This window comes from Antrostomus carolinensis, unplaced genomic scaffold (assembly GCF_000700745.2).
Source record: "Antrostomus carolinensis isolate BGI_N321 unplaced genomic scaffold, ASM70074v2 scaffold33854, whole genome shotgun sequence".
Classification (NCBI taxonomy): Eukaryota; Metazoa; Chordata; class Aves; order Caprimulgiformes; family Caprimulgidae; genus Antrostomus; species Antrostomus carolinensis.
The window spans coordinates 13,282-26,828 of NW_010309265.1; the positions used below are offsets into that span (position 1 = coordinate 13,282).

The 13,547-nt window shown below is 44.0% G+C and overlaps 1 protein-coding gene across 1 annotated transcript; it reads right to left on the reverse strand.

Moving 5' to 3' along the window:
• Nucleotides 1-355: 355 nt before the first annotated feature.
• LOC104523474 (histone H2B 5) lies at nt 356-912 on the reverse strand. Its single transcript, XM_010166064.2, is given in 2 exon segments — nt 356-784; nt 787-912. Coding segments are annotated over 2 exon segments (555 nt in total).
• Between the last annotated feature and the right edge of the window lie 12,635 nt (nt 913-13,547).

A 13,547-nucleotide genomic window follows, 5' to 3' on the forward strand; every position in this document is an offset into this window, starting at 1 on the left:
AGCGTCTCTGTGTTGCCGCTGCCAGCCTCCCCCTTCAGTGCCACACATGCATGTTTGCCAAGCACAGAGGAGAGTTTGGATGTACTACAGTTGGTCAGCCCTTTAGATGAGATGTGAAAGCATAGGCCTCCTCCACCAGCCTCACCGAACTCGCTGTACGTCCCAAACAGACTATGAAAGGCAGCCAACATCCAGATCACCATCTCCTCTTCCACCAGACAGCTCCTCATGTCCGTCCCCAGGCTGTAAGTTGCTGTGGATAATAGCTGTGATGTTTATCCAGACCGTGGCTGCCCATCTGTGCTTGCACGGAGGGTCCGGTGCTTGATGGTCCCATTGGAGAGGTGACATCTGGCTACTTGGAGCTCGTGTACTTGGTGACAGCCTTGGTGCCCTCTGAGACGGCGTGCTTGGCCAGCTCTCCCGGGAGCAGCAGGCGCACGGCTGTCTGAATCTCCCGGGAGGTGATGGTGGAGCGCTTGTTGTAATGGGCCAGGCGGGAGGCTTCTCCAGCAATACGCTCAAAGATGTCATTGACAAAGGAGTTCATGATGCCCATGGCCTTGGAGGAGATGCCGGTGTCAGGGTGGACCTGCTTCAGCACCTTGTAGACGTAGATGGAGTAGCTCTCTTTCCTGCTCTTGTGCCGCTTCTTATCGCCCTTCTTCTGCGTCTTCGTCACAGCTTTCTTGGAGCCCTTTTTGGGGGCAGAGGTGGACTTTGCTGGCTCTGGCATCCTGACAGCTCTTTCTCTGGGTCTTGGACCTGCTTGGAAAGAACACACACAAAAAAAAATCAAAATCTTTTCTGTTCTTTTACAGCATAGTTTCACTGAAAGATGAGAGAGTCTGAGCTGGAGACAAGTGACATCTCTGAATCTGAGATAAACATCCCATGACCCTGTGCAAGCATTTTTGAACAGACAGTGAGAGCTGCTCTGGTTTGTATATGGTTTTTTGTTGTTTTCTGTTTAAATCCCCATAACACCAGCCTTATAAACATTATTGAACCCAGGACTAGTTGGCATCTACTTAGTAAATATAGGCTGGAGGGGGAACATATTTCTGAGAAGAACATTACATTTCCAAGGAAAACACTAACTGCAGCTTGGATTAAACTGAATCTTGCTGGAATGGGTTGGAGACTGTTGCAAGGTATCATTGAAGCCACCTTTATATAAGACTGGTCAAAATTATTTTATACTGTTATTATACTGTTATTACAATCTCCAGTAGACCCTTTTTTCTTTGCATGTTGGTAAAAGTTTATTTTAAGGGTGCTTGCATTTCTGTGGCTATTCTTTTACACCATGGATTCTAGTGGAATATAGAAACCATACAGTTTTAAGCTAGCCAGCTGAGCTACGGGAACCTCTCGGTATTCACATTAGCCAGCAAAAATACCAGAGAGTACAAAAGCTCAGAGGAGGTGGCAGGAATCACCTGGCAGAGAAACAGGAATGTGGCTAGCAGGAAAAAATCAAAGTGGTTTTGGGCTGTGTGTTGATGGAGAGAAGCTACATGGACTGAAATTATTTCCTGCTATTCAGTGCATTCTGCTTTTGAGAGAGCGAGCCTCCATGTGCCAGTGCACATCAAAGACACCTGATCCTCTCTCTGAGTTCTTCTTCATTAGGCTACAGCCTGCAGAGCCCTGACCTGCAGCTGACTGCTGTCATCCAGAAGTGCAGTGACAAAAAGACAGTATATAAACCTGTCATAAAACTGGGTGCCTCCCCTGCACTACAAATTTACATGTGTTTTACTACGTGGGTCAAGGGAATAACTGTGTTGTAACCTGGCAAATGGTTTTGTGTTTCAGAGGACACTTTGAGTGCTCCCTTGAAAGGCAAGGCTCCTCCAGGCTTTGCTGGAGGATCAGTACCACCCCAGGGCTTGGGCTTTTACTGCTCTGCGCCTCCTTTGAAGATGACCTAGGAATTACAGTCTGCTGGCCAAGAGAGACTAGAAGAGAAAAAAGAGCTTCAGGGCTGATAGCACATGGGAAAATGGACAGAAGTGAACAGGAGAGAGAAAGCTAGGATGTAACATATGGTCTGCACATGCAGAGCATCAGAGACAGACCTAAATGGTGCCTGTGCCAAAGCAATGGCTGCATGCTCAGCCCCGCCTCTCCTCCTTGGGAAGGAATGAGATGCTGCCCTCCATCTTGGCCTGCTTTCTCCACTGTTGCCCACATCTGCCAACAAAGCCAGACACAGCAGCTGTGTTGCAACCAAGTCTCTAAGGAGATCTCGGTTGCTCTCTATGGGAACAGATTTTGTTGATGCTGAGGCTGGATTCACGTGCCCATGTCTTGGTGGATAGAGGCACCAGAGTTATTTCATGTCTCCAGAAAAGGTCGCACCTACAGGACATCTCCGTCGATTTTACCAGTTAACAGCCTTGAGTAGCGTGGCCAGGATCTCACTCTTCTCCCACGTACAGCCACGATGAGGAAAGCAAAGCTGAAGTTCAGAGTTCAGCACAAAAGCTTTAGTGTCCTCGCTTCCCTCCACCCATTTCTTTGCAGTCTACTATTTAACAGGTAAATAACACCTTCTCTGGGAACAGGTTGCCTTCCTTCCACTTTGTTCGGGCAGTGCCTAGCACAAAGAGCCTGACTGCATTTGCCAGGTGCTAAATAAACAGAGTTAATAACGGTCGACAGTGTTAATAATGACCAGCCATTCTGTCAACAGTGCAACGTAATCCACAGGCAGGTGCAGCTCTGGTATGAAGACAGAAGTAGTGGGATTATTCCAAAAGTGGAGACTTACTGGAAGGAAAACTAGGTGACCTTTAAAAAAATGTTTTTGTTTTATGAAAATAGTTGCATGTCTTTCTTTTTCCTAAAAAAAAATTAAAAATAAAATAAAATAAAAATAGAAAACCTGAAGAGGTTAATAATTATTAGTTTTAGAGTTTGGAAGTGTTGCTGTCATGATTGGCTTCTCTACTGTGAAGGTGACCAAGCACTGGCACAGGTTGCTCAGAGAGGTTGCAGGGACTCCATCCTTGGAGATACTCAAAATCCAACCCTGAGCAACCCACAGTGGCTGACCCTACTCTGATCATGGGCTGGACTAGATGTTCTCGAGAGGCACCTCCAGCCTCAGCCAGTCTGTGACTCCTGGAGACTGCAGCTGGGTACCTCTTGCCTAGAACATGCTTTATGAGCTATGTTCCCCCCCAATGGACATTTCCCACAGGATACTGCAACCAGAGACTCCCACAAGAACCCCTAAGGAGGGGAGACGGTGCTCATCTCAGGTGCAAGCTACCAAGTTCCCTGGGCCACAGGGTATGGCCATGCAAGAGGGGGCACTTTGAAGCATGATGATGACATTTAGAAAGTTTCAGGTTTTTGAGGAAAATCTTTGGGCATATTTTTTTCTTCACAGCTTTGTGTGCTCCGAGTCAATCAGTTACCAGTGCTGGCATTTTTTTCCTTCCTCAGAAAACCAACACCAATACCAACCACAGTATTTTTTTTCTTGCCACTCCAAGCAGCAGCCTGCCTGCTCCCAGAAACCAGAGCGGTGTAGAGTGACAGATACATCTTCCTTTGTGTTGACACTCCTTTCTTCAGCATCATTAAAGGAAAATGAACTGAAAACATATTCCAAGATACAAATCACTGCAGTCTCTCAGATCCGAGATGGGAGAGGAGCCCTGCTGAGAAATCCCATGTGCAGTCTGATGCTGTCTCTGTTTTCCCCAGACCTGATATATTGATGGAGAGAGAGACAGGAAGGGAAGCTCCCACAGCATTTTTGTTCATTTTTGGCCTTGCTGCTGGGTCTGTAGAACCAGTGTCAAGTTGGTGTCAGTGGTGTGCACGGCTGGACTATTAGCTGTCCTTTTGGATCTCTCCTCATGCACGGGTGGAAACAGCATTTGGATTTTTTCCTTCTTTTTCCTTTTAAAAGCTGCCCTTGCTGTGATGAGCTCCGTGGCATTCACTGTAAATCCCCATTCCCACTGGGCTGCTCCTGTGCTGTAATCTCCTGATCAACCACAGAAGTTACATTTCTCGAATCAGCACTTTGTCCTTAAGAAGTTTTGGTGAAAAATCAAAAATTTGTAGAAAAAACTCAAGCTCTTCACTTTTGGACAAATGATATTCTGATATTTGCTAGTCTTCTGATGATCTGTTTTAATCCTTGCTGGAGTAAATGACAGACAACGAGCACTTACTGTTTATTCTGCCCCTTAAATAGGAATGCCCTGCTAGTTCTGGCCAATTATTGTCCTTCCCCTTAGTTTCTTTTGCCGTATCAAACAAAGAAAACTTGGCTTTAATCCTACACGTCAAGAAATGTAAAATGAAATTTGCTGCTGCTTTTTGTTTCACTCAAGGAAGGGCAACAAATTAGGGAATGTTTCCACTGAAAGGAAAAGGCTTTGCTAATGGCTTCATCTGCTCTGAAATGCTCGGAAAAGCACAGACAGCAGATCTGGTAAATACAGTTTACAAATTACCAGATGTCAGCAAATGACTGTTGTTGGAACAGTGTATTTCTGCAAACTGCAAATTCCCTCTCTTTTATAATGTACAGCCATCTACCTGGAAGTTATTAAACAAGAATTTGCTTATCCAACAGGTAACATGAAATAGTAATAGCTGAGAAAACAAGCAGATATTTAATGGTTATTTGGTAGCAAGTGCTGCTTAGTAAAGCAGATCAGAAGCGGGATGAGTCATTGTGAGACACCGGTGATGCTGCCTCATGTGCAAAAATTGATAGTCATATTCTGGACTGGACAGAATTTTTCTCTTGGTATGCTGTCTAGCATGTGAGGATGAGGTAATATTTGCTTTGAAGTAATGAGGAGGATAATTTCCTAGAATAAGGTAAACTAGTCTGAAATGCCTGATTTCTTCCAATGGTGGAGGGGTGCACAGATCAGGTTTGGCATCTCAGGTCTCCTCCCAGGTAATCCAGTATCAATAATGAGGCCCCATCCCCAACCCCAAATGCTCTGCTGCATTTTATATGATTGCTCCTGTAAAGTTATCATTTAAATGGCTAACATTTAATCTTGGATACACACATGCAGTTCTTCTAGTGAAAAGATTCATGCTCACATAATGGACCATGAAAATATGTTAAAACTGAAGACGCTCTCTCCTCCTTAACATAGAAAGAAATGCTACAATCTCACTCCCTGACACAGATACACTATGTTCAAAGTGATCTTCAGATTTCTTCAGAGGAAATACAAGCAGAACAGAGTACTGAGATACACTGGCATCCTACCTCTTTGATCCTTATCATCACTTGTGTTAACACATTGCCTGGGAGTTCAGCACAGGATACTCCCTACAGTAATCCCTTATTGTATCTTCTTTTCTTTTCTAGCATTTCCATTTATGGTTTTAGAAAAAACATTCTTAATCACCAGCAACAACTGTAATTTCTTGTGCTACTTTTGCCCAAGCTGCAAGTACTTCTCAGGGTTGTGGGGGTATCAATCAGAAATACTTACATACAAAGTTAAGGAGCAGGACCCTAGATCAGAGCTCTCTACAGATACATTGAATTTTTAAAGAAAATAAAATCTTATCCATAAGCTAAGCAGAGCAAGAAAGATACAGTGCTACAAGAAGAATGACTGTCAGGACGCTAAATACTGCTGTCCTTACTCTGATTAAAGGAGTGCCTGAAGTCAATGTGGGTTTAACCTGGGTCTGAAACCACAAATACCATGTTTAGAGATGCTTAGCACCAACAGCCAATATTGATTTCCACTGGAACTCAGCAAGCTCAGTACTTTATAAAAATCAGACTCCACATTTTATCAAGGTTTTGTTACTGTGAATAAATAACTGAGTACTTAAAAAAGCTTTACCATTACTTTTATCTGCTCTTTATAAGAGAACTCATTATCTACCTGCTCTGGAATATCTCTGATCTACACGCTTGACCAACAGGGTCTAATAAACGCAAAAAGGAGAAATGATGTTTTCTAAAGATCAATAACCATTGAATGTTTACAAGAGCACACCCAGTACCAGCATCTGCTACAATGACACTCCAGTCAGCTTTCCCACAGAGTGGCGGGGTTTAAGAGAAACGTGTATCATCGCAGCCATGCTCGGAAAGCCCTCAGTACTAACACAGTCCAACAGAGAACACAACCAGGCTCACCCCCTTCCTGGGGTTTTATCAGTAAGTCAAAACCTTAACACAAGATAAAACCTCAGCACAAGGTTCCTCTCAAAGTTTTGCAGTCCTCCCAGTTTGCTGCTTCTGCCACGAATCCTTTCCTCAAGCGACAGGCTTCTGTTCCCTTCATATCCCACTTCAACTCAGCTGGATCCACTGGAGTTCAACCTGTCGGCAGCAGCTCTGTGTCTTGGTGCAGGATTTAGCTCCTGTCCTTAAACTAACTGAGCAAACTTGCTCTGAAGGCAAGGAGCAGTCAGAGCTTGCTAACCACATACATGCAGATGATCTCCAACTGACCCGGAGCAGTCCTGCTGGGCAGAAGCAAGGAAGACATCACAGCAGCTCAGCTACTTGGCAGCATCACAAGCTCTACATACTCCTTGGTGATGTGCACAGTACAGGCTATTGGAGATGGGTGTGAGAACAAAAATCACAGGTGGCTGGGGTCTGCAATACTAATGACCTGTTACGCATCAGAAAGGTGCTTTACTTATTCCATGATGCCCTATGTTATTGAAAATAAAAAGTGCAGATTCAAAATATATTGCTCTGTGCCATATAAAAAATGAAAATCACTTGATCTTTGACTGATCATTTCAGTTTTTCTGGAAAAGCAAAAGACCATAAACTCACTGAGTCTACTATATCTAAATAACTTCTACAATGAAGCCATGGTTTCTAAACTAGCAATGATAATAAGCTAAAGAACTGCTATAGCATTTAAGGAAACCATTTTAATGCATTTTATGGAGTAATGGAGAATTCACAAAATTCTAGACTATTTTCATCAGTGCTGAATACGGCATCCATTAAAAATGTGCTAATTCAGCCATGGCCAAAAATATGAGAAAAGCTACAGCCCAACACCTGCAGGCCATAAGGGGAGAGTGGGTGGGAGAGGGAGAAGATGCCTCAGGAGATGCAAGCTGCTTCTGAGTTATGGAAGGAGTTACGTGGGAACCAACGCAGGCACATGTGGCACCTCTTCCTCCCACATGCCCCATCCCCAGGTTCAGTAGGTTTCTGTGACCTTTTCCAGTGCTACAGATAATTTGTGTAGCAAAAAGCCCCACCAAACAAAAAACCAAACAAGAGCAGGGATCATAACCCAAAATGTATACTCTGGCCATACCACGCTGACTGGGAATAATATGCATGGATATAATACCATGCCAAAGTGGAAAGCTATGTTCCCAAATTAGACTGAAGATCAGACCAAGGTCATTAAGGCTTTTAAGAGTGATGTGATGGGTACACCACAATGGAAGTACTACCACCTATCCTCAATGGTATGGGTGAGATAAGACCAGAAAAACTTTTTAACAACCTTCATGTGATGTATATGGACCTAACGCACGTATGCTCAACAGACCTGGGCAGTGTCACCAACTCTCCCCCTCCCTGGGGAGCAAGAGCCAGGCGAGGGCATGACGTGTGCAGCTGTAATCAATCATGACCAACATTCCCTCTAAATGAGAGCCTCTAACTTCAATCACAGTTCCCCAGTTACATTACTCACATTTCAGAAACTCCTGAAAATAATTTAAAAAAAATAGTGGAAAGCATGCAATTAATGAAAAAGTGAGGAATATGTGAAAGCTGCTTTGTCATGGCTGTAAAGCAGGGGTGCCTGGGAACATGGAGCCTAAATGCAGGGGCCGTGGGTACCACACAGATACACCCAGAAGCACTGCATGCCATGCCACAAGCTAAAGGGCAGCGAGTGGCACAGAGTCAGGTTCCATTGCTACAAGATAATGAAAATATTGTAATGTGTGTATTAACAATGCATCTGGCGTGGTAATAGCCATTTTACTGTAAAACACAGATGTGTGACTATTCCTGGAGCCTGCGGGGAAACAAAGATAAACGTCCTTCCCCAGATCTCACATCATCCAATAACTGGATCAGGAACACGATCCAGGACTGCTGACACCTTTCCCTGCTGCAGCCGCTAGATCACGTTACCACAGGCAGAGAGTCCTCTGAGCATTAGAGGTCATCTCCTGCATGAAGCAGGAAAATGGAGAACCTGTTAGATGGAAGGAGAGGTGAAAAGCACGGCTGGGACAGCACGGCAAAGCTCCACCAAAGAGGGGAGTTGGCTGCTCTCCAGAAATAGACAGGGGTGAGCACTAAGGACATAGCAGTTATTGAAGGTAAAAATAAACTCTGGCACAAGGACTAACAATAAACCATTTTAAAATATTCATGGATAAATTTACGCTGGAGATAAGAAGGAACATCACTTACATCCTTACTTGGAAGTGGGAGGATGAGGCCAACAGAGGAAAGGAGAAAGATGAAGAAACCCATACCTTCCACAGTTCAAAGATAAAACCTGATTTTTTTTATTTTTTTTTTTTAAGATTTCTAGGATATGGCTCCAGCAATAGCAAGTATCTGCTCTATATAAACCAGACAATGTCTTTCTGTTCTATGTTCTTGTCCTACTGGCGAATTGTTATCAAAAATGCACAGGGGTCCTTCACTTTGCACTTCTCTTTCCTTTATTATTTTCTTTATTGTTCCTTCCTTCCCTCTTTCTCTCACACCCATTACAAGTGCCAGGAGGCTCAAAGCCCCAGGTTTGCTGCCACTTGGTCCCGTCCAACATGTGATATTTGTACAGAGACTAAAACATTTCTTTGAACATCCATAGGGTTGAAGAGCTTGCAGTTCTCCAGAAACATTGGGAAAAAAAAATGGGTTTCAGGCCAGGTTAGCCCATGCCCAAATTCCACATCATAGAAACTGTCTGTGCATGGTTATTTTAATTTAGCTCTAATTTGTGATAAGATCATTATCACATGAACTGAGTGTGCTAGTCATTATACTGACACAAGCTAAAAAAGGCATCTCCCTTACAGAGAAATCAAAGCATAATTAGGGATGCTAGGGATGCATCAATATTTACGTCAGGCAGGGGTGCAAAGAGCTCCCTGTGGAAGAGTGGGTTGCAGCCACTACCAGCAGTGAGTAAAATGAGGGATGCTGGACAAAATGACAGCCTCAAAATGCCAGTGGTCCTGGCCGGTCATTAGCAATTAGAACAATTAAAGGTAAGGCTTGCTTTTCAAAACACAGGAGGGTTTTCAAAGGCAGCAGGTTTAAAATGCCAGTGGGGTGTCACATTATCTGTTCCATATTGTTATTTTTAACCATCTGTGGCTCCATCCTCCTACACTCACTTTCCTCCTGAGGCTTCCACGATTTTAGTTTCCCCACTGCTATAGTCTCCCAACCTGCTTCTTCCTCAGATGGAGGGCTCACCCTTTGCTCTTTTTCCTCCCTGCTAGTGCTTCTCTCTGCATGCACCCTCCACAGAGCTCATTAGTGCCTCTGCTTCAAGGAGCACATCCTTGCAGGTGACTCCTGAATTCTGAGTCGTGTCCCAGTTATCAGGTAGGCACAATCAATAAGAAGGTTGCTTGGAGCTGGGCTGAGGACCCACAGCACAGGAGAGGAGAGAATATGGGATTAATTCTGGTGCAGGAGAAAGAAGAAGGTGTGACAGGAAGGGTGAGACAGCTCCAGCATCCATACCTTCAAGAGAGAGCTGTTGTATCTGCAAGGCACTTTAAAGGCTCATACACATCAAGAATGGAAATAGCCCATATTTATATTGGGTATGGTCAGACAGCTCGTTCCTGATGGGATGTTCCCTGCCTCCTGTCTGGTAGCACCCCACTTGTTACTCAATCATTTTCCAGGTCCCACAAAAGACCAAAAGATGACTTCTCCCATTCTGTCAACATGGTAGCAGCTTCCCTACCCTTCCTTCATCCACAGTTGTCAACGGTTCACTTCAGTTCTTTTGGCGTTCCCCTTTCCTTCCCATTCCCTGATTCCTTGTGGCAGAGAAATGAGGAAACTCTTATCAGATGCTTTCCTGGGCCCTTCCTCACACTAAGATTTCTCTTTAATTGCTGAGCTCCAGGGCAGTCTCAGCTGTTCCTTCCTCTCTGCCCTCCCTGCACCTCATTTCAAGAATTTATTCTGCAAAAATGTCACATGCTTTTCTGCTCAAGTTTTCTCTCACTTTCCATGGTAACTCACGTCCTCTTTGTAATGCCCAATAACCTTCCTGGATGTGCACTTTCAGTTCCTCCTACCCCTTTTTCCACTGCCTCCTGCACACACTGCATTGGTTGTATTGCCACCTTTGTCTTTTGTTCTCATTCCTATCTTCCCCTGTGTAGTATTTTCTGCTTGACAAATATCAGTCTACTATATACAATCTCTCTCCTCACAGACACAGGGTCACACAGGTTATAAGAAGTGATTTTATGTGCCCAAAAGCACACCATTTTTCTTGACTCTGTTTGTTGGTCCAATATAAACATTGCCTCTGCTGACAAAACTTTGCCCTCTTAAATCCTTGATCATCATGGCTACAACCCCACAGTTTCTTCCTCAGCACACACCTCCTGCAATGATTAACTGGGGGACGGTCCTCTACCTTCAGCTGATGCACCTCAACTCTCCAGGTGGCATACCTCATGTCAGAGATGAGTCCTCTGCAAAGGCAAACTCTCTCTTCCCTGATTGTGGGGTAAACATCAGTTTTTAACAAATAACATAGAAAACCTTATTGCAATGGACCACCTGTGTATTTTCACCAAATTCAGAAAAACAAAACCTATTCCATAAGAATATTTAAGGCTGGTTTGAAAGATAAACGATTGCCCCCCGGCAGATCATATCTTCAAGAGGGTCGGTGAAATAATATGACAAGGGTGGTGATTAACTCTCACCACAAAGGAAAATGTTGAGTTGACGTAGGTGGCACACAAAATCCCCCACTCTATGAGTCAGGTAAGCTGACAGAAAGCAGAGGTGGAATCCGTGGGATGGAGCTGTTTTCATTCCAGCCAGTCAGTAGTATGCTTTTTGAAAGACAAAAAAATAGTTTAATTATTAAATCAGGTTTTTTTTTTTAAACTAAGAGTCTTATTTAAATAGTAAAATCTAACATCTTGATCCCCAATGATGCTGTTTGTAGTCAGTGATAGTCAAGGGGAAATATTATTAAACAACTCCACTCCCACCCCCTGAGGTTAATGTAGCATTTTTAGGTTATGCATCTATTCTTCCCTCTCCCACCCAATGCATATGATCCTACAGTCACAGCTCCCTCCTCTCCCTCTGGCTTCAGAAAAAAAGGGAAGCTGATGAGCCCAGATCCCAGCCTTGCCCCACACAGAGACCTTTTCAGCTTAGCTCTGACTAAGGAAAAAAGCATTTCTCTCCCAATAGCTGCGCAAAAATGGCTTAACAAATGTAAAAACCAAAACAACTGGCAAAGAAACAAAGCATTTTGTGGGGGCTTATTTTGGATCAGTCCAAGATTCAAGGGATAATTCAAATAGATGGCAGTGTCCCTTATCTCAAATTATAGACTTTCCATTACTAAAAATCAGAAATTTAGTTCCTTGGGTTCAGGGGGCTTACAATCATCCTCTGGTACTGTCAGTGGGAGCACAATAACTGCTCTGTTCACAGCACAGCCTGAGCGAGCTGCTTTCTAAAAGTCCCCTTCCAAATTTCGGAACATTTCCCACACACTTAATTCTTCAGTCTACCCAATACATGTGTTTGAGGATGGGCAGGACCAGCGTATTTCAGATGCTGAGGAAAGGATGCAATAGGATCAGACTATCAGCATGAGTAATTTCTTTGTTTCAGCTGGAGAATGGAAGATCTGGAGCAGAAATATATGTGTATATATGCACGCAAAGGTAAGTCAGGAGAAAGGATGGAGGACAATGACCAAAGGAACAGTGTGGAGAAAAAATGTCAATAAAAAGGTAGAGGAAGGCAGTGAACTGAAGTGAGATGTCAGAAAGGAGACAGAAAGACAGGGTACAAAAACCAGGGCAGCAAAAGAGAAGTAAGGAGAGGATATATGAAAGGGGACAAAAGTTAGAGAAAAAGTGTGAGTGGACAAAAAGCGGAGAGAAGGAAGAAGGTAAAGTAACCAGCACAATGTTTGGCAAGACAGAAATACTGAAGCATAAATAAGACACAGAGAAGAGAGATATGGAAAGTCATAAGGAAAGACCTTGCGCAGCAGAGAAGATTGAAATAAGCAGTTGGAGAAAAAAAATCACCTGCCAGAACAGCACTTCTGAGGGTGATGGGTGAGAAGTGCTGCTCCCCCAACGAGGGAGAGAGTCAAGCCCTGGTAAGCAACAGGCTAAACCCAAGGAGAACAAAGGATGAGGCCAGGAGAAGACAAACGATACCACTGTACTAGGTTGCTGCCTTTTGTCTAAAATAGAAATAATGAAGGTCATTGAAATTGCCACTTAGATCTTACATCTGAAGCTTTAAAAAAACCCCCAACTTATTTTTTCCAATTTACTCTCCCTCCTTCTCCCCCAATGCTGGATTAAATTAATTACTGTACATTCCACAGTTACACTTCCCTGCCAGGGAAGAAAACCCCAGACACCATTATGCCTAAAGCAGACCTTGCTCTCTGGCTCCCTTTGCGTATAGAGGCTTCTGTAGAAACATTTCAGGAGACAAAGCTAGATTTCCTGCAGCTCCAAAACTGCTGTGATGGAGCTGGGTAGCACTAGCAGGATGAGGAAAGAAAGAGGAAAGAAACAGGGGGGCACTCTCAAGGAAAAGGAGCTTTTTTGTTTGTTTTTATAATTAGGAAATCTTACCAGTATAGAGGGAAAAAATTGCTGCTGGCAAATAAATTGTCAGTCCTTTGCAGATTGAATAGTAGGAACAAAAGAGGAGGGTGTGGGAAATACATTCATATTATCAGATTCTTTGTGTTATTAACATGTGTTCAATGTAATAAAAACATAATCAGGAAAAGAACACACTCTTAACAAAAAATACTATGGAGGCTATAGAGTAAAAACCCCAGGAAGCTCAAACAGTGTTCCCAGGGTAGCACCAGTCTGAGAAACCAGAGCTTTATTAGTAGTAACAGGAGCGACATACGGAGATGAATGAAACCGTGTTTGTAAACGTGATATGCAATTGCACACTCTGGCTCGGCTTCCTTTTTTCACAATCTGACTCAGCCTCCGCACGGCTCCACTCCCCCATCTTTTGATTCATAAATCCTTGATCGCAGAAAATAGAGAGTTACGAAGTCAGCATGCAAAGGGCATGAGATGACGCGCAGTATGGGAATGCTGGAGCATACAGAACGTGTCGTCGGTCACCAGCGTGCCAAGGGACAAATCTGTTGGAGAAAAGCCGGGGGGAGCCAGGGCCACCCTCTCGGGGGGCTCACTGGAGGCCACCGCGAAGCAAACCATGGCTTGTCTGCGCTGGGCCAGAGGTGTGTGGACAACTCCGTTAGAGAACGGCGTAACATCGCCGAGGCTGCGGGGCAGCCGCT